General features: G+C 53.0%; 10 protein-coding genes across 10 annotated transcripts; 4 read left to right on the top strand and 6 right to left on the bottom strand.

Annotated features, from left to right (window-relative positions):
• Window positions 1-759: 759 nt before the first annotated feature.
• On the top strand, window positions 760-2,460 carry C7974DRAFT_137123 (Poly(A)+ RNA export protein). The gene is made up of 3 exons (XM_046135498.1): window positions 760-1,251; window positions 1,304-1,773; window positions 1,826-2,460. The coding sequence occupies exons 1-3, from the start codon at window positions 997-999 to the stop codon at window positions 2,187-2,189; spliced, it is 1,089 nt and encodes a 362-aa protein (XP_046000721.1). The 5' UTR covers window positions 760-996; the 3' UTR covers window positions 2,190-2,460.
• Window positions 2,461-2,730: 270 nt separating this feature from the next.
• Window positions 2,731-8,164, bottom strand: C7974DRAFT_432190 (Alpha/Beta hydrolase protein; the record flags this gene model as incomplete). Its single annotated transcript, XM_046144836.1, has 6 exons — window positions 2,731-4,119; window positions 4,168-4,251; window positions 4,300-4,553; window positions 6,246-7,605; window positions 7,654-8,014; window positions 8,067-8,164. 6 exons carry the CDS (start codon window positions 8,162-8,164, stop codon window positions 2,731-2,733), a joined length of 3,546 nt encoding a protein of 1,181 aa, XP_046000720.1.
• Window positions 8,165-9,180: 1,016 nt separating this feature from the next.
• C7974DRAFT_137065 (SAM-dependent RNA methyltransferase) lies at window positions 9,181-10,264 on the bottom strand. Its single transcript, XM_046135497.1, has 5 exons — window positions 9,745-10,264; window positions 9,675-9,692; window positions 9,507-9,617; window positions 9,343-9,461; window positions 9,181-9,286 (listed from the first exon to the last, which is right to left on the bottom strand). The coding sequence occupies exons 1-5, from the start codon at window positions 10,061-10,063 to the stop codon at window positions 9,230-9,232; spliced, it is 624 nt and encodes a 207-aa protein (XP_046000719.1). The 5' UTR covers window positions 10,064-10,264; the 3' UTR covers window positions 9,181-9,229.
• Window positions 10,265-11,241: 977 nt separating this feature from the next.
• C7974DRAFT_137017 (camp-regulated phosphoprotein/endosulfine conserved region-domain-containing protein) lies at window positions 11,242-12,038 on the top strand. Its single transcript, XM_046135496.1, has 2 exons — window positions 11,242-11,547; window positions 11,606-12,038. The coding sequence occupies exons 1-2, from the start codon at window positions 11,467-11,469 to the stop codon at window positions 11,897-11,899; spliced, it is 375 nt and encodes a 124-aa protein (XP_046000718.1). The 5' UTR covers window positions 11,242-11,466; the 3' UTR covers window positions 11,900-12,038.
• A 441-nt stretch (window positions 12,039-12,479) lies between these two features.
• On the bottom strand, window positions 12,480-15,436 carry C7974DRAFT_389015 (glycoside hydrolase). Its single transcript, XM_046141324.1, has 3 exons — window positions 15,055-15,436; window positions 14,540-15,001; window positions 12,480-14,465 (listed from the first exon to the last, which is right to left on the bottom strand). Exons 1-3 carry the CDS (start codon window positions 15,254-15,256, stop codon window positions 12,604-12,606), a joined length of 2,526 nt encoding a protein of 841 aa, XP_046000717.1. The 5' UTR covers window positions 15,257-15,436; the 3' UTR covers window positions 12,480-12,603.
• C7974DRAFT_354473 (P-loop containing nucleoside triphosphate hydrolase protein) lies at window positions 15,437-16,781 on the top strand. Its single transcript, XM_046139552.1, has 3 exons — window positions 15,437-15,891; window positions 15,945-16,010; window positions 16,066-16,781. The coding sequence occupies exons 1-3, from the start codon at window positions 15,852-15,854 to the stop codon at window positions 16,707-16,709; spliced, it is 750 nt and encodes a 249-aa protein (XP_046000716.1). The 5' UTR covers window positions 15,437-15,851; the 3' UTR covers window positions 16,710-16,781.
• Window positions 16,782-17,917: 1,136 nt separating this feature from the next.
• C7974DRAFT_389010 (uncharacterized protein) lies at window positions 17,918-19,524 on the bottom strand. Its single transcript, XM_046141323.1, has 5 exons — window positions 19,297-19,524; window positions 19,093-19,241; window positions 18,696-18,952; window positions 18,421-18,508; window positions 17,918-18,367 (listed from the first exon to the last, which is right to left on the bottom strand). Exons 2-5 carry the CDS (start codon window positions 19,219-19,221, stop codon window positions 18,143-18,145), a joined length of 699 nt encoding a protein of 232 aa, XP_046000715.1. The 5' UTR covers window positions 19,222-19,241; window positions 19,297-19,524; the 3' UTR covers window positions 17,918-18,142.
• Window positions 19,525-19,574: 50 nt separating this feature from the next.
• Window positions 19,575-20,758, bottom strand: C7974DRAFT_389006 (ubiquitin-conjugating enzyme/RWD-like protein). The gene is made up of 3 exons (XM_046141322.1): window positions 20,549-20,758; window positions 20,312-20,496; window positions 19,575-20,227 (listed from the first exon to the last, which is right to left on the bottom strand). The coding sequence occupies exons 1-3, from the start codon at window positions 20,581-20,583 to the stop codon at window positions 19,974-19,976; spliced, it is 474 nt and encodes a 157-aa protein (XP_046000714.1). The 5' UTR covers window positions 20,584-20,758; the 3' UTR covers window positions 19,575-19,973.
• A 107-nt stretch (window positions 20,759-20,865) lies between these two features.
• C7974DRAFT_136931 (Pex19 protein family-domain-containing protein) lies at window positions 20,866-22,137 on the top strand. The gene is made up of 2 exons (XM_046135494.1): window positions 20,866-21,913; window positions 21,963-22,137. Exons 1-2 carry the CDS (start codon window positions 21,026-21,028, stop codon window positions 22,059-22,061), a joined length of 987 nt encoding a protein of 328 aa, XP_046000713.1. The 5' UTR covers window positions 20,866-21,025; the 3' UTR covers window positions 22,062-22,137.
• C7974DRAFT_136937 (uncharacterized protein) lies at window positions 22,083-23,160 on the bottom strand. Its single transcript, XM_046135495.1, has 2 exons — window positions 22,660-23,160; window positions 22,083-22,609 (listed from the first exon to the last, which is right to left on the bottom strand). The coding sequence occupies exons 1-2, from the start codon at window positions 22,951-22,953 to the stop codon at window positions 22,214-22,216; spliced, it is 690 nt and encodes a 229-aa protein (XP_046000712.1). The 5' UTR covers window positions 22,954-23,160; the 3' UTR covers window positions 22,083-22,213.
• Between the last annotated feature and the right edge of the window lie 183 nt (window positions 23,161-23,343).

Raw genomic sequence — 23,343 nt, 5'->3', positions numbered from 1 at the left:
TAGCTAAGCCTCGAGGTCTGTCAGAATATAGTTGGAAATACTCAGCATCGGCGTCCTACCACTTTGGGATTCAGACTGCCTCAGTGCTTGACTCTATTTCGTGTATCTCATCATGTAGACCCGTGGCTGAATGGAATCCGGCCTGTTCGACCAGGCGTGCAAGCAAATGCACCAGCTCGTGCGGATCCGAAAAGTGTGAACGTTCCTCGCGTCAAGAATAAGCCCCATTGAGTTACTCCTGCCGCCGTCCCGTTTTACCGAGACGCGCAAGAGCAATCGCATAACCATAAACTGGACGAGAAAACCCTCCGTACCGGACGTCCCTTGAGTCTCTCCCCTCCTCTTGACCCTCGTCAGTCTGTCGGCGGCAGGCAAGGTGGTCAGCGGGCTCATGTCATCGCCCAAGTGCCAACTCCTCCACCCGTAGCGTCTGGAGAGCTCGAGAAAAAGAGTGCAGGCGGAAAAGAGGGCAAGGGGCGCCGTAGTGGTAGGAGGCCGCGCTTCTATGGCGGTTCGTTGCTGAAGGTGCGATCCAGAGGACCGGCGTCCGGGGACTTTCTCCCAAAGCGTTGCGAGATGCCCGAAGGCACTCCGTGTGTGTGCTTCGTTGCGATTCTTCGAGCGAGGAACGTTGAAGAATGCAAGTGGACCGCGTCTGAAAAATATCTAAGGCGCAGCCGGAGGTTCGGCGCGAAAGTGCCCGGGCTGGCCGCACTAGGCAGCATCAGGCAGCGCCAGGCATACAGACATGGTGCCTGTGCAGCGCGGACGGCTTTCTTCGCGTTCTGGCTCAAGAAATATATAGACTGCCGACACAGCTTTACGCAGCACACACTCTCCCGTCGCGCAAAAAACCAATTTCTTCTGAGTCGCGACCGCTCTGATATCCGCGACGCGCCAAAACTTAGTTCCCTGCCCGGTCAGAGCTCGCGCAAGCTCCACAGTCGCGAACCGCTTCCTACCCCAACACCAGTGGACATTCCATAGATTGAAGACATGGCGCTTTTCGGATCGACTGCGCCAGCTCCTGCAAGCACCACTACAGGCGACACCAGCAAGGACGTCGAGGTGCAGCAGAGCCAGCTCCCAACAGACAGCATCCAGGACCTCCAATTCTCGCCCGCAAACGACTTCCTCGCGGTAGCAAGCTGGGACAAGAAGGTTTACATCTACGAAGTCGCAGGGAATGGCGCGAATGGCAAGTGGCTGTTCGAGTGTCAGGGCCACGTCTTGGGCCTCGGCTGGTCAAAAGTGAGTAACAGCGCAAGCCGGAGCAGAGGTGCAAGAGCTGACAATTCTGTAGGACGGTTCTCGAGTAGCAGCCGGCGACTCCACTGGCCACCTCAACATCGTCGACTTCCGCAACGTCGCTGCCAGCGGCCAGGTACAGGCTCAGCAAGCCAAAGCTCACGAGGAAGCCATCAAGTGCGTGCGCTGGTTCCAGACTGGCGGCCAAGACTATGTGGCCACGGGCTCCTGGGACAAGACAGTCAAGTTTTGGGATCTGAAGGGCGCGGCAGCAGTCGCCACTCTGCAATGCCAGGACCGTGTCTACAGCATGGACATTAAGGACCAGCTGCTGGTCGTTGCGACCGCCGAGCGACACATTAACATGATCAACCTGAACGAGCCCACCAAGATCTACAAGACTATTATCAGTCCGCTCAAGTGGCAGACGCGCGTTGTCAGCTGCTTCACTGACGCTTCGGGTTTCGCGGTTGGCAGCATCGAGGGACGCTGTGCGATCCAGTATGTCGAGGACAAGGACACAACGTATGGATATTCCTCAAACACCGTCAGACCACCCCACTAACGACGTCAACAGTCTCAACTTTTCATTCAAATGCCACCGCCAACAAGACCCCTCCCAGCGCGACGTTGCAAAGGTCTACTCAGTAAACGCCATCTCATTCCACCCCCAGCACGGCACATTCAGCACCGCCGGCTCCGACGGTACCTTCCACTTCTGGGACAAGGATGCCAAGCACCGTCTCAAGGGTTACCCCGAGGTCGGCGGATCCATCACAGCAACCGCCTTCTCGCGGAACGGAGACATCTTTGCCTACGCCGTTAGCTACGACTGGAGCAAGGGCTTCAGCGGAAACACCCCACAGTACCCGATCAAAATCAAGCTGCACCCGGTCATCGGGGATGAGTGCAAGCCCAGGCCGGGGACGAAGAAGAGGTAAATCCGAGTCTTGGACTTGGGTTCCTCGTCTTCTCACTGTGCATCTCCATCCAATCTGATGCTGACGTTTGAGCTGCAAAGTGATGATCCGAAGATGGCACGACGAGGGGCCTTTTCAGTGTAGACTCTTGGCTCGTGGGGCACCGCCCGGAGCAGGGCACAAACCTCGCCGCTGACTAGAGAGCTAGGGGAGAATGATGAACTGTTTGATTGTATTGCATTAGCGTTCTACGGCAGACTGGCGTATACGGATCGCCTGCGGGCGACGGGATAGGACAGAAAAACATCAGTATTATGCAAGGCATCGAGTTGACAACTGTAATAGTGTGAAGTTTGGAAAATATGTGGCACAATCCTCCTGCCTGTGCGTAGCTGCGTCTTATGCGGCTCCTAGAAATGCTTGCTCGTAATGTAAAACCGTTCGTCCGTCTGACGCCCAAACACCAGTCCAATAGACAACTATAACGCCTCGTGACTGTGCTACAAGCACAGTCCGACATCCTGCCTCCAAACCCCCTTCCTCGAAACGCCCTTTCATAGGCCTAGGCAGGAGGAATACTCGTGTTCTCTGCCCCAGGCACCTCGACCCTCTGCCTCTTTGCGTCGCCGCTTTCAGCAGCCACGCCGTTTGGACCCGCATTACTGACATCCTGCAATGCAACCCTGTCTCTCTTCAACGCGTTAGGTGCCGCTCCATTCGCGAATGTGGGAGGCTTATACGCGCCACGATTCGCACTAGGACTCATGGCAAAGCCGGGGCCTGCGGGCATACCAATCCGCCGGTTGGTATCTTGTTGGGGGTTGACGAAGTTGCTCGGGCGATTAAAGCCAGCTGCACCGCCATTTGCTGGACGCCCTAAGCCCTGTGGCGGAGGGATGGGGGCATTGGCCTCCTCCTTTCGCTTCACGGGTACGCTACGAGTGTGGTCGAGACCGGGCGTTCGCTTTTCCTTGGGCACGGGTGATTCGGCATGAGGATTGAAAGCGAGAGAGTTGAGCGAAGTAGCCGAGTTTGCGTTTTGTATCTGTTCGGCAGCTCGAGAAGTGACAAACCCTACAGATGGCGGAACAATCGAGTTAGGAGCATTGTTCACGGGAGCTGCATTGTCTGCGACGGAGGGACCAGGTCGTGGCTGGTTAGCTTGCTGAGCTTGTGGAGGTGTTAGTCGAGCAGACTGCTGCTGCGGCTGTTGCCCAGGTTGTTGCTGAGGCATTGGCGCCTTGTGGACGTCGTTTGCTGGTGGGGCCATCCGTCGCGCCTGGTCTGGGCGAGGCTGTGGTGTTTGTGGAGCACGCTGATTTGCGCCATTGAGCTGTGTCCGACCAGGTCCCTGAGGCGCAGGCCCGTTCCCACGCCCTGTCGGTGCCGACTGTCTCTGAGGATGAGATTGAGGTTGACCGTTGTTTGGAACAGGTGTGTTACGACCAGAGTTTGTGCCATTCGTACCGTTTCCTGGCCTTGGTGCTTCAATTGCCGACGGCCCTGCTGGGCCCGATGAAGCCGAGTCGAACGTAGCTTCGCCGTGATCCTCAGAAACCTCGACACCATCAAACAGATTACCGTCAAATTCGTCATCGAAATCTGCTGACTCTGCTGTTGTCGAGTGTGTGAGATGATCTGTTCGTGTCCTCAGAATCTGGTTCGGCCTGCTAGGCGTTCTGTGTGGCTCTGGCTTGACGATGGTATGATCTTCCTGTGGTGCGGGTCCGTAGTCGGCATGTCGGTAGAGATTACCTTCTTCAAACTTCCTCGGCTTCACCTTCATGGACTGAACCTTCTTGAGGTACTCCTTGTCATACAAACAATTTCCAAGAACATTGCCAAATGTACGTAACGAACGCTTCAGGCCGTCTGTTGCTGCTTCTTTCTTTGCTTTCTCGAAGGATGCCGCTTTGCCTTTGCCATTTTCTATGGACCCGTAACCGATGTCCTGATACATGGTCAGATATGTATAGTGCAATGTTCACAATCAACTCACCTCATGGTAGGTACCGTCTTTCAGTGTGATCCTTACTACAATCGACAGGCCAAGGCTAACCTTGCCGCTTTGATGCTCGTCGACCTGCTATTGTCAGCCCCCTCACTATGACTCCAATATTGCTGTACATACGTAGTCAATCTGTACCTGGCCCAGAGAGCTCGACCAGCCGTTGAATCCAAACACCTCGTTCGCAAGAGCTATAGCCTTGTTTCCTTCTAGATATGCAACTCGACCGCCGCCCTGGCCCGGTCTTTGCGAGATGAACTCGGGTCCGAGTTGCTTATTCAATCGGTTTTGTAGTGTTGCGATCTCTTGTGCGGTGAAATGAGGTACGACGCGCTCTTCGAATGGGTTCTTGACGTCGCCGCCATTGTACTGGTCGCCTGGCCTGCACTACTGTTAGACACTGAACAACATGGCAACCAGAGTATTTGCGTCCTAAACGTCTTCATCGTCACTTACGCAGGCATGATCGTGCACTCACAAAGGGGTGAACATCGAGCGGGACGCGCTGATGTTGAAGGGTGGCTAAAGGTGACGCGCTTCAGAACGCGCTAACGCATCGCCCACTCACGTGCTCACGGATTGGCCACATCCCCGCTATATTCAGGCTTCAGCATCTAAAAAAGGACTCAAGCCATGCTGCCTGCTGAGGACTTGTTAGTGTGGTTCGGTGTTGTTTATGGCGTTCCATATGCCAGCCCTACCGTATTCTCAAACTTCTAGACTCGTGCCAATTGACCTTCAAGCTCTTCAGGTGGCAACCTAGCATGATCTCAGTGCACAGGAATTAGGCGGAAGAAGCAAACGATTTCTGATACAGGGAAGCTCCCACATGGTGTGGTGGGTCAAGAAGAACGCGACGTCCTAAGACTTAGGCACAGATATCGCACCATCGCGTCTTTGCTGATATGCGGCCAATTCACGCTTTCGTAAGAACCTAAGCACTATGATCCTCGCTGATAACGTGCTTCTTTCAAATGACTTCCATGGTTTCGACATCGTCAAGAATCGCCGTGGCGATGCTTTCATAACGGTCGCGACCCTGGTGCCTATCCCACTAGCCATCCAGGATTTAAACACATACATGCCTAAAGTGGCCGGCCGTACTTCATTGTTTACAACACAGCACGATAGTTGATGACCAGCTGCCTCCGTCTCTTAGTGCTTGGGCAGCTTTCCAAAACTTCCTACCACGTAACAGAGTTAATGGTTCACTGTATGCCTCGACGCTTTGGGAGAAGTTGTGAAGAGCAAAGAACTCGTCGTTATCCAGCGAAGCCCCATCAAGCGTCGTCACAATTCACTTTTTATCGCCAAAGTCTTTCGTTGTTGAGCAGGTCTTTGAGTCTTTTGTTATGTCGAGTTACGGATTGAGCGCTTTGAATGTATCTCAAGTATTCGCTAATGTGATGAGAAGACCTCGAATACGGCGAGACATGATTGACAGTTAAGGTATCAGAACGATCAGTTCCGCGCCATTTCTTCATTTCTCCGATCTTGCTATCCGCCTAGAACCACTGTAGCAGGGATCTGCAAGAGCTTACGTCCTCCAGGGCAACGAGATAATCCCTCTTAGACCCGGGGGACTAGGGATGGAGAGGACTGCAAGAGCACTGAGTGGTCATGCGAAAAGGTGGAGCTTGGTTAGAGAAGCATATCTGTCAAACGTGTAACATCTGATATGCCCAATCAGGAGAATGCCATGGCATGCTTGTTGAAGATGCAACACGCCCGTGCCCTCTCCGTTCGATAATCGTTTAGGTTATCGTCAAGGGTATCAGTAGATGAGATTAGCGAAGATCTTGGCCTGCGAATCTACGGGGCCCTTGAATTGGCAGGTTGGTTGTTACCCCATAAAATACCATGAGATTGAATCCTTCCTGAATCCTGCCAAACCGCGAGGTCTGGAAGACAGGTACACGATTTGATTGATAGTCCCGCTGGCGAATGATCCGATTTCCCCCCCAGATGGGAAACGCCTGCAATGCTTGTACTTGGTATCCAACCAACCAACCAGTCTAATAATACAACACGCTGTACAACGCCGAAATGTCCTTACTACTCTTTCCTACGACCTTGATCACTGCCGTTGGCTTCATCGTCGCTGTCAACTCCCAGGCTAAACGTAGAGTCGTTCTGCGGTGCCCTCGGTGACTTATCCGAATACCCGGCCGGCTTCTTGGGCACATCTTGCAAGTCGTCCAGCTCTCGCTCATCAAAGTCCGCGGCCTCCAGGTCTGCCCTTCGTTCCTTACGTCTGAAGTTATCCAGGCCCATACCAGTGAGAAGAGACTCTCGGCCCTCGTCGCTATCGGGTCCCTGGTATCCGTTACTGCGGCGTCTACTTCTCCAAAGAAAGGCGCCCCAAAGAAGGGCCACAATGATGACAACAACAAGTGCAACCTCGCCAGAGCGGTAATATGCTTTCCACTCGGCTTCCTTCAGTTGCTGTGCCTTGTCTTCTTCGGCCTTTGTAGAGTTGGGATGACCGCCCACGCTCGTCAGCGGGCCCTTCTCCCCGTCAATGACACTGTCGGCCGGTGTCCCACCAATCTCGCCGATGTCGACGCCCAAGAAACGATCAAGCATGTCGCGGGTTCGCCTGGGATAATCGAATGGCACCATGTGGCTGGAGTTGTAAAAGACAACGTAGGTGAGGTTGCGGGCTTCCTGATATGTTCCAGCTGGCTCGCCCTCAAAAGCCCAGTCTTGCTTCGCAGCGACAACGCCCTGCGAAACTTCAAAGCCTTTCCCACCGTTCCAGGACATCTTGTCGATCATGTTCTCGGTACCAACGTGGTTGCAGATCATGTCCTTGTCGCCGGAGAAAAGGGTAACAGGCACCTCAGCTAGTAAGTCTGGAAGGAATCTGATAGCAGGCTCGCTATTTTTGGCGCGGAAATGGCCGGTGACCGCTCCGCTGCACTCTTGCCAACCAGTCTTCTTGTCAGGATTGATATGGAGAGCACTAATGACATCCTGGCGGCGGAGATAAGGTGTGACCTGCTTCAGGTCCGGCGGCCAGTTCATGCCACAGGAAGAATCGTCTCGCAGACGAATGTCATACATATTGACACACTGCTGCATGCGATCGGCGGACTTGTCCTTTGTCTCCTCCAAGATAGTGGTCATGATGGCCTCGCAGACCGGGGTATCGACCTTGTCCTTCCCGCCATCGTTGAGAGCCTTCACACAAACAGCCTGTTGTTGCTCTACCCGTGCTGCAGACTCGGATCCTGCTGTGATCAGACCATTCTGGTATGCAAAGGGGAGGTAGGCAAGGTATTGGTCAACGGGCGAGATCCATCCATTGCCAATGAGCAAGCCCTTGAGCGGCCATGATCGGGTTCCGGCTTGCTTGTTGCGTTTGAGGATCGCGCGCGCGATGTGTGGAATGTGCTGGCCTGCATAGGATTCACCTGCGATGTAGAACTGTGTCCTGTCAGCCGCTGCCTATGTTGGTCCGGTTGAAATACTCACATCGTCGTTCTCATACTCCGGGAACAACGTGAACCATTTCTCCAGGAAGAGGACCATGTGCTCTGCCATCTGATCCAGCTCGGTCAGATAGCTGTCCGTGTTGACGTAGCTGAAGCCAGTGCCCACAGGCTGATCCACGAAGAGCAGATTGGCAAACTCGTCCCACGAACCATTGTTGTACCTCAGGTTTCCGTCTTCTGTCACTCTGTATGGACCGACTTCCATCATGGCGCCGTCCATCGAGGAGCAGCCGGGCCCGCCGTTGAGCCATAGGACGGTGCGCTGCTTGTTGGCGATGTGGCGATTCTGGTAGTGCCAGAAGAACAGGTTGCCATTGTGTGCAGCGTCAACTTCGATGTGCCTGTGTCGTGCGTGTTAGCTCTTGCGTACTCTTGGTCGTGTATCTGCCCTACCCTGCGTGCATCTTCAGCAGCGGCTGCGGCGCGCCCGGAAGGTCATGCACAAAGTAATCGGCCTGCGTCTTTGCCTGTGCAGCGCTGCCTGGCAGCATCGCCAGAGTTGCCAGCAACCCGCTTACGAGCGCTGTCCGCCACCGCGTCCGCGAATCTATAGATAACATGATAATGGGCGAGGGTGCCGAGGTCGGTCGTGTCGCTATTTCATGGATGGCGCGAAAATGGCTCTTGGTGCAGGTAGTTATCGAGTCGGTTAAAGGGATGTCGGGCTTGCTTTAGCCAAGTGCTAGGTGCTAGCCGCTCAGCTCGGTGCTGTTGAGGTCTGGGTTTGGAGTGTGGATGATCTGGCCGCAGCTGACGAGGCCCCGAGCTGGGCAGGGGCGCGTGCAGTACAGGCCAACGCCAGAGTTTCACAGGCGTAGATGGGAATTGACAGATGTACACTGGGCTGGCGAATGCAACAGGCCGAGTGCAAGAGGATGCAATCTACAATTTACAAAACCCTCTTATTGAAAGCTGTATGGGGTGGCTTTGTCCGCCAGTTCACCTGGACCAATACCGAAGGATGCAGGATCGGGCCAATCACGTAGAACTTCCTCGACCGGCCTCGCAACCTCCGCGTTTCACATCTGCCTTCTTTTCGGCATTTATCGCCCGCTGTGCGGCTCTGACACCGTTGGAGTGAGAGTGCCTTGTATCACTAGGCTTCCCAGGCCTCAGCCATGCGGCAGAGGCGCCATGCGAGCGAGCTTAAATCACGGGGGCTATCCGGCTTCAACGGTCGCTTGCGTTACGCTTCACAACACCACCGAATATACCCTGCGCTTGCTTTTGGCATGTCTCAGCGGCGATGGCATCCCCTCCAATGATCAAGTAACACATACGGTATCACTGACTCCATTCCGTCCTGCCTTCAATACCGTCTCCCAACATAGATCGACACTCACATCGGCACACTTGCCCTTTGGCCCCGGTTCCCACGTCGTAAAACATACAGCAACTCCCTTTGGAAACGACTTCCGTTTGCATTGCTGGAAACGGTATCTTCTAGGACAATGTTGAAAACTGCGTGCCACAGTGGCGTACATAAACTTTGGGAATATTGTTGAACTCGGTTTGCCGCCTCCAACCTCAGCCGTTATGATCGTCGTCAGGCCATCCTAGAAAAGATCCTCCAGACTCTTTTCCGAGTCCTTTTTGATCAACTCCACCATGCCCTACCAAAGTCAGCGATCAAAGCGTTCATCTGTATTGCATTCATGCTGTGGCTTACCGATGGCATAATGGGTTCGCCATCCTTGCCTACTACGTAGCGAAACGGCATCTCTGTGCTCTCGTTCGCGTTTGTCCTGATTTCGGGATGGTCGACATATGAAATCTTCTCAACCGGGACTGTACACTGTTAACGGCGGCTTCAGAGCGTACAAAGGGACGTGCCTTTGTCCTGAACGCAGATTCTTGTGACACGCACCGCAGTGTCGGTCGTCATTTGAACAGGGCCAAGTCGACGGCCTTCGTAACCTTTCTTACGCAGCTCAGAAGTTCTGTCTAGAAGGGAAATCGGTCAATTGATTGGAGCATGGCGGCAAGTCTGATGTTGCGTACCTCTGGGTGGATCATCGCCTGCATCCTTGTCAGTCATCAATCGAGCAAGGAGTTCAGTACTACCACTCACCAAGAATACCACCGAAGAGAAAGATGTCGAAGTTATCACCATCCTCTGGGCTTAAGTCTTTGCTGGCAGATGGATCGAGAAGACACACTCGGTCTTTGCGGTCTGCATAGATCTCTTCGATTCCTCTTGTCTCGACGTTCAACCCCTTGACTTGCTGAAGGTTCTCTGGCAATTTCAAGGAGGTCGGCACTGACGAAAGGAGAAACTCTGAGCCGGTATCATAGCATTCCTGAGCAATGCAGGCGTATTCTAACGATGACCACTGCTCCAACTCCGGGTCGAGATGTTCGACAACGAACGTCTTCCCCGCGCCGGCCATTTTGGATTCAACTGATGAGAACTTTTTCCTTATTAGATGTGGGTCAACTGTCCCTCGAGCAGGTCAGCTGCAATCGGATGTAGCTGTTCAGGGCTTCTAGATTTTCTTGCACTCGGACCCTAAAATGTCCGGCTATGTCCCAGAATGGTCTTGAAGTTGGTCGTTGGTGGTGCGAGCCTTGCAGTAGTGATTTGCTAAGCGGAGCATGTGGTCTGAAGACGGACGGCCGACAAGGATTTGGCGAGCGCACTAAAAGATCGGAGCTAGCACGCAGCCTATTACGTATATGGGCAGACGTAAAGACAGCGGTGGGGCATGGTCTGTCCAGAGCCTGAGCAGGTGTGCGTTCAAGTCAATTGCTGACGGCGGTGACAATGCTCTTGCGCTTCAGAAAGATTGACCTCAAGTGCCATTTGATTCGATCAAACGCAGCTTTGGGGCGGCATTGCAGCGGTCCTGACGATCCGGCACGCTAGCAAGCACGCGTGACGTTGCAGGAGTTCTATGAGTGGTAAAGCATACGGCAATCCAACGCAGTTGTCCACCCGGCGGTCGTCGAGCGTCGAGCTTGCGCTGCATCTCGCGGCAGACGGTACTGTGCACGCTCCATTGTACTCCCGGGACTCTAAAGTTGTCGAATGAGGGACCTTGGTGGTTGTGCTATCGGCCCACTTGAGACCTGCTACATATCTTGCTGCATACCCCTCTCTCTGCAGGTCTCCCAGTGCTCCTTCCTCTCCCTGCAGAACGCCAACTCCGACCACATTTGTAATTTTTCTCTCGTCGCTTTTGCTTCTTCCAATCGTGTTCGAACCACACCCACTCTGCAGCTGCAAGTTGTTCTGCAGTGCTGCACTGGTTGTCACGCAGAGAGTGGTCCTCAGCACGGGCGCTACCTCGGACGATAAAGGCTTATCGCTTTGTGAAGATTGAGGGGCAGTCACTCCCTTCATCCAGAGCTTCGACACTGCACCAGAGACAACCTCGTTGTAGCCACCGGGTATCGTTGTTGGGTCTTATTAGGCAGCAGCTGCAAGACACGCCCAAGCTCCGTTGACATCCAATCGCCCACGGTGGAAAGTCGGCAGCGAGTTCCCTGTCACGGCCTTGCCGCCCAAGCAGACGTGCTGGACCCTTGACCCTTTATTCTGGTGACAACATTGGCGAGGACAAAGAATAAATAACGGCATCCTTCCCTTACAAGCAAACAATCCACTCGCCCACACCACTTGTGTCCACAGCGACGCATCAGCAACCGCAGAGATGAACCCCCACCAGCAGAACAAGGTGGACATTAGCGTACGTCATTCGCGGCCCATGCGCAATGCGGGCATTGCTCGCACTGCTGCCCCTTTGGCAACGCCGTAGACTGTGCCAACTTCAGATCTGACAGAGCGTAGAAAATGTCGCCCGAGGAGGCTAAGCTCTTCCGCCTGTACGGAAAGCTGCCAAACAAGAAGGACTTGCTGCAGAACAAGCTCAAGGTGAGTCTCCAATGACAATTGCGGCAGCAAGACATGGCGAGCTAATATGCCCGCGCAGGAGCGCAAGTACTTCGACAGTGGCGACTACGCTCTCTCCAAGGCTGGCAAGGCCTCAGATGTCGGTGTCACGCAAGTTGGCCGCGAGCACCCCAACCCCGAGAAGATTCCGCATATGGCCCCGCCTACAACAAGCAATGGACAAACACCCACAAATGGAGATCTGAAGGCTGGCAGCCCATCGAAGGAAGGCGGCACTTTCCTCCACCGTGAGACAAGCCTGAACCGCGAAACCTCTGCTTCCGACTTCGCCGAGAATGCGGAGCCGCAAACCCAGCCGGCCGCTCAGGTCTAGAGGGACTTCGCATCGTCAGCCTAATCCTGTACTCGGTCTATTCGTCCCTGGTGCTTGTGAAGAGAGGAATTAAAATATTTACGCGTCATACTTTCTTACGGCCTGGCCTGTATTGACTACACTGGGGCATGGCGTCACCTGCGGCGTTCGGACGCGTTTCCTCTTGCCTTGTGGTAACCCTTGTATCATTTCGGACAGCACTGACGAAGGTTCGACATCACCGTGGTGCAGGCTTGCCAAGCACACGGATTCTTTCACTTCATGTGCATTACGCTTGATGGGGAACAGAACCAGAGTTGGACGGAGTGTCAATGACTTACGACGAACACTTTTGTTTTGTTTTGGATGGCACAGCTGCACATGTAGGATACCTTATGCAGGTATGGAAGTAGTCGAATCAACAATCCACATTTCTGGGACGCTCAGCCGCTATGGGACGTCAGGTCTCTGGACAGGTTGAGGCCACACTGCTTGTCGACGGTCTTGCACAGAAGTCACACCTTCTTTACCGTATACGACGATCTTCGCTGCAGCCAATATGCAACAGAGCTGGAAAGAGCACGGTGGTTTCCAGCATCGTCTTAGAAATTCTGAAAGTATCCTAGCAATACACTGCGTCTATGAGCCCCCAACGCATAAACTTGACCTTAATGTGCAAACGTGATGAGACAGCACGACCTGCCTAACATTCGAACAGCCTCGTATCAAACATTACGATCCCCAGACTTCTTTACCCGCCTCCAACTCCTCCACGATCCAGCAAACCTCCTTCGAGTGACGTACACAAACACTACCAGCATGGCCAGGAACACTACTGTCCCCACACTATACCCCTGGTTCTGCACTGCTTGTTTCTTGGCCTCTTTGTAGATCTCCTTGACCTTCTCCCGAACGCCATCACCCGTTTCCAGATTCGGCATTGCCATGATGGACACCACCAGGCTGGTCCAGCCGGTGAAATGCTGAGTCCGTTGCCCGTGTCCACCAACAGGATCATACTGCTCCCACGCGTAGCCCGTCTCCAGCCAAGAGCTGAACACGGTGTGCACGATATTGCGGCGCAACTCGATGTATATGTTCTTGCATCGCTCTTGCTGAGGGCCTGGTGTGTTGGCGAGGGACAGGAGTTGCGTCAAGATCAGGTAGTTCATGTTTATCCAAATAGGGCTGCGCCAGTAGTTGTCGCCGACGCCGTATTTCTTGCTTTCCTGCGAGAGAGACTTGATGCCGTGATCTGTCCAGATCTGATTTGGATCGTGTAGGAGGCTCAGCGTTGCATCGAGATGAGGGTGCGTGGCGTCAATAAAGCCGGTCATGAACGGGAAAAGCGAAATGTACCCTTTGTGGCAGACATAGGTATGTTTGTCGTCGCGGACGACGGTGTCGCAGTATACGCTTTGCTTCTCTTCCCAATGAAGGGTTTCAAGATTGGTTTTGACGCCGCGGATATGGTTCTGGTAGGTGAACGCATCATGGGTGGCCTCGGTGAAGAAAGCAATCTTCTCAAGAGTGCGAGACATCAGGCCTACCCAACAAAGGGCATCCACATGGAGCTCTGTGATATCTGGAGGCTCTGGTCGGGGGTAGTCATCTAGACCGCTAGCAAGATTTGTCTCTGGGGTGCGACCTCGCCATCTGTACCCTTCGTTGAGATTTGCCGATGGAACAGAGTGGATCTCTATATCGCCAGATTGAGACTTGCGCCACCATTCATAATGCTTTTTCAGAAGTGGGTACAACTCCTTCACAAACTTCTTGCCCGCTTCAGGCTTCAAGAGTGTAGACTCGTGCCCATAGTACTTCGTTTTACTTTGTAGCATGTCGACGAATTTCGATACTACAGCAAACAGCATAGGTGGGTTGGCGATGTGCGGGTACTGCGTAATGGCATCGCCAGGAGTGCTGCTCTCGGCTTCTGTGCCGACAGCTTGCTCTCTGGCTATCCAACCGTCATCATCCATGGTCTTCAACCAGCTCATAACCACTTCCATTGCCAAATCGACATCCCAGTCGAGCACAGGAAGGAGATGGAAGCCTTCGTCCCAAAGGAAGCCTCGCGGAAAGGCAGCTCGAGCAGGGGTATGCGTAAACAGCTCGTACTTCTCTCTGGTCTCGGGTATAGCGTGCTTTTTGGCATCTTCGGTCTTTTCCCAAAATTTCCCAGTAGTTTCAGCATAGATGGCTTTCTTTGACCGATCGACTTTCGCCGTGCCATCAAAGTACCCAACACCGCCTAGCAAGTCTGCAAGCATCATCTCACCAAACGTAGTGTGATGGGCTGTGTTGAAGGGAGCTTTGGGTGTGAAGACGTGAGAGTAAGCATTTCTGTATGCGATTATCGAGTCCTGGATACTGCTTCCCATTTCTGATGCGGTCATAGCACGCGTTGCCATTCGACTCGAATAGAGCACGTCAATCTCGAAACTGCCATGGATGATCATTTGCACGAAATGCATGTTGCCTGATCCAGGAGCGTTTTCGAGAACTACGTTCATCTTGTCGCTGGCTTTTGCTCCGTCTTTTGATTGAGCCTCCGATTGAGCTTTCAACGCGTCGAGGAAAGTGGCTTCTTGCACGCACAGATGTCAGCTTATCGACGGTGGGATTGAGGCATGAACTTATAGAGAGGATGACACTCACACTTTGCCTGCCATAGCTTGTCTTCGGTAACGTTCGCCGTATGCACAATCGTGCCTTCATGTCGTCCGTCCGCCCCTACTGATGCCGGGATGTGGATTCCTGCGGATCCCAGTCGCGGATGCTTGACGGCGATGTTCACTGCTTCGACAGACTTATCGTCTCCAGCACCAAGTTGCTCAAAAGCCTCGAACTGGCAGTCCGGGCAATCTTTCTTAGCCTCCATACCCACGTAGAAGACAACAGAGGTCTTCAAATCCGCGGGTGCGCCAGTGCGCGGTCTGCCTTTGACTCGCAGTGCCCAGTTGCCTGCGCTCTGGCCCTCGGATTTCTTTATGAACTCGGTCGTGATGTCAATTTGGTTCCCGACATCTCGAATAATCTGGGTCCCACCGGCGCGCGCATCGTATGTACTCCAGCCATACATAGCCATGCCATCGTTCTGCTCGACCGTGTGACGCAATACTGAGATCCTAGTCAGTACTTTTCAAGGGTTTTCCCTCAGTCTAAACACCTACACTTCTCTTGTTCATCCAGCTTTCCCCACATTAACCCCGCAACGAGGGTATCTGGGACGCGAGGCCGAATGCCTAGATAGAGGTTGGGTCGGTACGGTCCCCATAGCAAAGGTGCTTCGTTGGAGTAGAGGGAGGAATCAACGGTCGTCGAGAGCGCATGCGCAGCAGCGGCCAGCGCCACCAAACTCACTGGCAGCTGCATGGTTTTAGCTACAAGCGACGCGAATACTGTGTCAACGCGGCGGTGATCTTAAGGAAAGACTACGGTGAGTGCTCAATCATGATACTGGTCGTCTACTGTGTACGCATACGAACGTAGCACAATCCAAGAGGTCTATCGGCAGTCGCAATCTGTGCATCCCTCCCGGCATCAGGCACCATGCACCCCTGATTACTTCCGCTCTCGTCCTGCGCACCGATTGGCTGCCGCGCCTGCTTCAAGCAGTACCCTTTATCTCAGCAATGCGACACCACAAAATCCGTGGGACCGACAAGAAAGACAATGACGGCACAAGCTGAGAGTCATATCGCCCATCATGTCTCATTATCTCAAAGATGTTGACACATCCACACTACGGTGTTCATCACGTGCATCCATCCCCCCCACAAAACGACGTCAGCGGTAACTTGGCCTTGAATTGAGCGATCAATCGCCCACAGTAAACAGAGATTGTGCTCAAGTGAGAACTAAAACCTTTTTCTGGTTACTGGCTGATCCTGATCGGCGTCGAGCTATCCATTGCTTAAAGTCAACATTGGCTACGGGGATTGAACCCAGCTTACAACGCACAAAAGCCATGCAAGAACAAGTTGATCGATTAGTTGAGAAGACTTGGAGTATGAGAAAAACTTCCCTAATGTTCCAGTTGCATACTGACACGACAACGCAGGGAAGTTCCAAGATGTCAGTGGTTCGCAGCGTCTGTTGATGGCAGTGGCTGGCATACCAGGCTCCGGTAGGCATGCTGATGGGGATCACCTGTGCAGAATGCGAGACTGACAAAACTTTAGGCAAAACAACGCTCGCAGTTAAGGTTTCCAATGGTCTCAATAAGAAGCATGCGCAAAGCTCACCAGGAACGCACAATGGCAACCCTGTTGCAGCCTTCATACCGATGGACGGTTACCACTTATCACGCGCGCAGCTAGATGGCATGCCGGACCCACAGAATGCACATGCGCGAAGAGGGGCGGCATTCACATTCGATGGTGACAAATTTCTAGCACTGGTAAAGAAATTACGAGAGCCGATTCTTCCGGAGACACGAACACTGTATGCGCCCAGCTTCGACCATGCAAAAAAAGACCCTGTCGCGGACGACATACCTATCGCGCCCTCCGTGCGTATCGTGATCTTCGAAGGGAATTACTGCTCCTTGAATCACGGTCCTTGGAGAGAAGCGGCAGAGCTTATGGATGAGTTATGGTTCGTCGATGTCGACTTTCAAGTCGCTCGAAGGCGGTTGATATACAGACACGTCAAGGCAGGGATTGCGCGAAACGAGGAAGAGGCCGCCAAGAGAGCAGATGAGAATGATCTGGTAAATGGGCAAGAGATTATAGATTCGAGGCTAGATGTGCATGAGTTGATTGAGAGTAAGGAGGATCTAGAATGGGCCCCAGAGTATCAAGCTGCGGGCGGGGATAAATTCTAAGAGTTGAGTAAGCTGCTGAGTATGACTATTCAAGGCGTATGATAATCACTGCATTGCCTTGCCTGTCATACTCACCTATCTCATGAGCGATTCGTTGCGTACAGGTGACTCACTCTTACGTAGCCATCTTAGGCCACCCAAGCACATCGCCCGCTCTCAATCTTCTCTCACCAAACCTCGGCCCGCACGACTAACAGTTGCGCCTACCATACCATATTGTCTTCTTTATACTTGTCGATGTTGGTTGGCACGACATAAATACAGTTGGTGTCGAGATACCTCCGTCATGAGAACTGCAGACTCTGATGCTGCATTCTTCCACCTTCCCCGTGAACTTCGAGATCTCATTTACAGCTATGCTTTCGGATCAGCTCGTCGCTCCTTCAGCTACGGCACTTTGATCATCATAGTTGCCCGGTCCACCAGTACGCGCAGTGCAGACACAATAAGCGGCCTACCACCATGGCTTCTCACAAACCGAACCCTCTGTAGCGAGGCCATTGAATTCCTGTTACGCACAAGATGGGTCAGTCCACACTTTCAAACGCGTCCACCCGACCATCCTCAACCCACTCGTATCACGTTGCGCCCAGGTCGCGCCGTGGTCACTGCTTGTAGCCCTGTACGCCAGTCCCTCCTCTTCCATGAGCACAGTGTCCGGAACATCGTCCTAAATCTTGCGGCTGGGACCGGCTATATCCGTTCTCTATGGTTTTTCGATGATACGACACCGGTACATGTCAGTCAGCCGTGGACCGAGTTCCTGGAAGCCATACACCCCTTTGTGGCTCATTCGCATCTACACCTCGATCTGACTATCGATGCGGAGAGTCTCGCGCTCTCACTGCCGGACATCAATTGGCCCAGAGACTGGTCGCAACGAATCGAGTCAGTAAACCTTACGTTGCTGTCAACCGAGGGGAACAGTGAAGATATGAAGCGGGACGCTATGATGTATGTAAGGAGGCTTATCGGATTCCAGGATGTCCGCTGGATGTTGTCACTTTGGAGTGCAGGGAAGCCAGCATCACCGTCAGTGCAGAAGAACGAGAGAGAGCTGCTGCTCTACCAATTCAGGGTCACATCCACACACGTCCATCCAGCATGAGATAGCTAGTTGCATGCATCCTACTGTCGTCTGTTTGCTCTAGTCCCACCTCGATTAGGTTGTCAGCTGTTGCATACATGTTAATGGCTTAATACTTTGCCTTAGGATCAAATCGTATTCATAGATGTTGGTTGGCAGCTCGATAGTCAAATATGAAAATACTGCAATGATTGGCTTTGACTTGTCATGCACATAGTAGTATGATACAAGCTCTTTCGGATCCACCTAAAGGATCTCAGCACAATTTTGTCGTCCGCATTCCGACCGAAACAATTACAACCCGCAAGTCCTGTAGACCAAAGTCTGCTCATCAGACACCGCTTCACTAGTATGGGCGGTAGCCAGAGCCTCCACGGCCACGGTATCCCCCACGGTAGCCGCCGCCACGAGGAGCGTAGTCGCCGCCACCGCCACCGCCACGACCTCCACCATAGCCGCCGCCCCGACCACCGTATGGCCCGCCACGACCGCCAAATCCTCCACGGCCTCCTCTGGGGCCGCCGCGGCCGCCCCTTGTCATGCCGGGCAAGTTTGTTCTCTTGGGCACAACCTAGAAGGCGTTAGCGTACGTATGCTCAAGATTATAGAGCCGACATGACGTACCTTTAGGTTCCGGTTGCGAAATTGGCTGTTGTCAAGGACGAGAGCCTCGTTGACCAGACTAGGTTCTGTGAACTCCACATACGCATACCTGCATACGCCCATTAGCGTTCCAATCTTTCTGCCAAACTCTTGCCAGGTTGCGAAAGATGCTGTCGGGAGTGATGTATACGCGATCAGACGCGTGCCACACAAAGCGGCGCATTAGTCGGCGCAAGGTGAATATCAGGGTGTGTAAAACAAGTTGCTCTCAACCAAACGCGCAAAGAAGAACTGACCCTTTTGGATGCCCTGTGAACTTGTCGAGCAGAATAGTGACACGGTTGATGCTTCCGACGCTCTGGAAATGTGCTTGAATCTCTTCTGGGCTGGCCCCATAGTCGACATTGCCAACGAAGACACTTCGGGAGTCGACGTCTTCCTTGCTTTCGCGCATCTCATGGCGTTCGTGATCTAGCGACTGCTGCATTTCGCGCAGCTTCTGAGCTTCTTCTTCCATCTCCTGCACGCGACGCCTCATGGCTGAGATCTCTTCCTGTTGTACAAAGTCAGTCTTGCCTTTCAAGAGGATTCCGACCTCGGTGTAGGAAGCGCGCATCCGTCGCGCATCTGTCGCGCATGGTGGAGTGTTGCAAGAACTAAGGGCTCGTGTAATTGGAGGAAGGCGCGTCGTACCTCTTCGGTGGCATCATCTCCGTGGCGCTCGTCTTCTGCTGTGTCGAGGCGCTCATCTTCTTCGCGCTTGAGCTCTTCCTCGCGCCTGAGCTCTTCGTCGCGCTTGATATCCGCATCGATGTCAGACATATTGTAGAGCGTCTTCTGAGCTATTGTTGGCGTTAGTTCGATTAAGAGGAAGCTTCGATAGGTGACAAAGCATACAAGGCGATTAAATTACTCCGATTTCTAACGCAGGTCCACCGAACGGCGACAAAGCAGAACACTGGATAAGTCGATTGCTAGATTTGCGACGCCGACGCGACAGAAATAATGAATTGGTGAAAGAAGAAACGGCACCTGATGTGAATGGAGTGTAGCCTTGACGGAGTGAATGACCGTAGCTTCGAGTGGTCGGAGCTTCTGAATCGCGCTAAATCAGTTGAACCGGGGTTTGCGCGATTGCCTCACTCTACAAGTGACGCCTTGCCCGGAATGGAGGACACATCACGTCGGTATCTCAGAGAAATCACTGTAGGGGTATCATGTTGCGAGTCGCGATGCTCAGTGCGGCAAATTTGTAGTTGTAAGTACTTCGTTCCACATCGTTGCGAATATCGCAAAGAAGGTGTATAAGCCCAACGCCGTTTGTCTAGAGCTCAACTGAGCCACAATCATGTCCGTCACGCCATTAACGCCAGAAGCCATGGATATATCGCTCATGGTGAATGCGTGCCGAAGTCCCATCAGCGATGCAAAGGTCGCAAGCAGTCGCGCCACCTTATCTTCCTCCTCAATCACTTCATTGTCCTGACATCGATAACGGATGTCCCTTGTCTTCTTCTCCAAGCTGGATCCAACTTATTTGCAAGGATGCACCTAGCACAAGCAGTTGCGCAGAACTACGGCGCGGGATTCTCTTTGACGACAGTGCGCACTTTCTTCTCGTACGCGGCGCGGTCCTTCTTGAACAGGTTGAATGCGTCTGCTTGCGCCGGTGATTCTGGGTTCGGTTCGTCGAGCAGCGACTGAATGCCGAGCAAGATCTCCTTGATTGTAATCGCAGGCTTCCAGCCTTCTTCTTCGTTGAGAATAGATAGGCACACCGTACCTGAAGGGTACACGTTTGGGTGGAATAGAGGAGGCATGAACTTGCCTAAAATGTGTTAGTTGTGATGCACAAATAACGAGAGGCAGCCCAAAGCCTTTACGGCGCAGCTTGAGACAGTCGAGGACATACACTTCGGTGGCTTTGTAGGGTACTCCTCTGGAAATGTGACCTCGAGCTTGAAGAGTCCGCCTTCCCAGATAGTTTTCTCCTTGCCTGGCACACCACAGTCCCATTTCTTAAGATCCATCATGCCATTCGCGCCGCGCATGGGTTTCGCGAAAAATCCGAACGGGTGGTCGCGTCGCCATTGCTTCCTTAACATGGTATTAGCGTAAGTCGAGGAGTTGCGCACCAAGACATGCTGACCTCTCCTCCGAGAGGCGGTTCATACACAGAGACATGGTGCAGTCGTAAGGCTAGCGTCGATGTGCTTTTCGATCCGTCGCCGCCAATGTGTGGTGGGAAGTGTGACGGTTCTATAGGAAGCGAAGCGTTGCGCTGTATAAGGTGGCGAGCGTGGTGAAGGTGAGAAAGAGTGGCGCGCAACGTCTGGGCAGTAGTGAGCTTCACTCGCTCAGCACCTGCATCTGCAGCTCCAAGGTTACCAATTACCAAAGCGACGCACGTGATGTACAACAATTAAGCGTGAATCTAGCCCGGGAAGGAATCCTTGCCCCGCTACGCCGATTACGACTGCCCCACTTTAGCTGCGACCGAGGCTGAAAGTCACCACCAACGCGGCGCGTGAGCGATTTGCATTGCATATACAGTGTTTACGATTTGCATAAATTCAAACCGCAAGTTCTAACGCTCCTAGTATAGTCCACGTTTAGACACACAAGAATGGCAGACGCACCAGTAAAGCAGGAGAAGGAGCATGTGAAAGCTGCCCCTCCACCAGCCGACGTTGCATCAGACCCGGAAGAAGACGATCTCTCAGACCTGGACGACGTGCTAGACGAGTTCGCAAACACAAAGCTCGACTCCAAATCACCTGCGCCCGTGTCCAAAGCCGCACCACCGCCCTCAGCACCATCCACCTCAGGCCCAGGGAGACCGGAGGACGTTTCGCCCGCCGAGCTCCTCCTCCAGGATGAAGACGAGTTTGCAAAAAAGCTTCAAGAGGAGATGGCACAGTTGCTTGGGCAAGGCGACTTTCAAAAGCAGTTTGAGGACATCATGAAGGAAATGAACAGCGAAATGGGCGGCGACCATCTACCCGCGCCAACAGCCGCAGAAGCAGCCGCAACAGCGTCCTCGTCGCTGAAGGACAGCATACCCTCGAAGTCTTCCGAATCCACCAGTAAAGCAGACAAGAACTTTCAAGACACAATCAGGAAGACCATGGAGCGCATGCAAGAGTCTGGCGACGCCGCGTCCTCTGCTGCTGCATCGTCGGCCAACCAAGACGATATCCTCGCGCAGATGCTGAAGGAGATGGAGAGTGGTGGATTTGGGGGGGAAGGTAATGATGAGGACTTCAGTAAGATCCTGATGGGCATGATGGAGCAGTTGACCAATAAGGAGATACTGTACGAGCCCATGAAGGAGCTTGATGACAAGTTTCCTGCATGGATGGAGAAGAACAAGGACAAAGTGCCGGCAGAAGATCTCAAGAGATATGAGGAGCAGCAGGTGCTGGTTAAGGAGATCACAGGGCGGTTCGAGAGGAAGGGATACAGCGACGACAACGCAAAGGACAGGGAGTACATTGTGGAAAGGATGCAGAAGGTACTCAATTTCTTTGATGGTTTGCATTCACATTACTGACTGCCTCCAGATGCAAGCTGCCGGCTCACCACCACCCGATCTTGTCGGCGACATGAATGCTGCGCAGGAAGCGCTAGCAGGCATGGATGAAGGGTGTCCGACGCAATAGTCTATCGTATGTGACAAATGTAGCCACGGTATACGAGAGGTACTCCGCAATTGCTCAGCGTCACTTCTCATGCTTGAGTGCCAGATCACCGTCCCAGCAGTACTCGTCTGTCAGCATCGCTGTGGACATGCCATTCAGAACTATCCTGATCCTCAATCGTCTGTCATATCCATGTCATCCACGTCTTTGTAGCCCTCATGTTGGCCTTGCGACTGGTGCTGATATTCTGTGTCAATATTTGTCGCACAATCCATAAAGATCTGATCGTATTCCTCATCGTCACTTCCGTAATGCTGCTGTGGCATTGTGGTGTGGCATTCTTCTGTGTCCATGGACGCAATCAGCTGTTGCAGCTCGTACTCCTCTTGTGCAAGCAAATATTCCGCTTCGGTCATTCCTGGCTCAAGTTGAGGTGCGTTATTCGACGAATCCGGTAATGTGGCGTCGCTCAGTAAATCATCCTCAATCTCCTCTACTACAGCTGGTGCTTCTCGGGCCTTTCTCATCTCCCACCGCTTGCGCTCTGAGACGAAGTCCAATTGCTGAAGCTGCACTGTGTCAGTTCACGAAGAAAAGTGTCAAGTCATCTGTAGCATACCTGTTCCCCTCGTGACTCCCACTTCTTTTCTTCACGGTTATTTTGAACGCGCTTGAAGAACATGTCGCGCCGTCTCTTCGTAGCTGCGTCGCGTGTCTGCATGACAGGGTTGGCTTTGTAGACCCGTTGTGATTGTGTTGTTTCCTTCTCGCTATGCTGTGAAGCCATGCTAAAGTCGAAAAGGCTCGCGCCAGCATTCGCAGAGGGCTCGCGAAGAGGTGACGATCGAATCGGCGCGTGGGTGGCGTATTGCTGATTCGGCATATGTGAGTAGTATGTGCTGGTGAGTAGCATTGTGATGAATCGAGACCGTTCAATGAGGTTTCTGTGGAGAAGAAGGCGTGCGTCTTGATTTCGTGTTGAGGTGCTGGACGGTTCAGACGAAAGTAATGATGCAGTCGCGTCTCGGTATCGACAAGCGTGTCAGAGACGCGCTTTCGCTATCGATAACATCACGTGCGCCACACACCACCTGACACAGTCCAGTAAGAAAGACTTATGTTTGTTCATCGTTCTTGCTTGATGCATTTTGCCAAGTGGCCGGTCAGACGTGCTTGGGTGTAGAATGTTACTTTTCAGAGTTAGCTTCGAGCTATAACGCCCCAGCAGACGAAATCAGTTCGTTACGACTGCGATCACGGTGAATGCCATTTCCGCAAGGTGTTTAGGCGACACAAATGTACT

This window comes from Boeremia exigua (genome assembly GCF_020726555.1).
Source record: "Boeremia exigua strain MPI-SDFR-AT-0100 chromosome Unknown C7974scaffold_3, whole genome shotgun sequence".
NCBI classification, from domain to species: Eukaryota; Fungi; Ascomycota; class Dothideomycetes; order Pleosporales; family Didymellaceae; genus Boeremia; species Boeremia exigua.
Note: the sequence above shows the minus strand (reverse complement) of the source record. Positions and strands in the feature narration are given on the sequence as shown.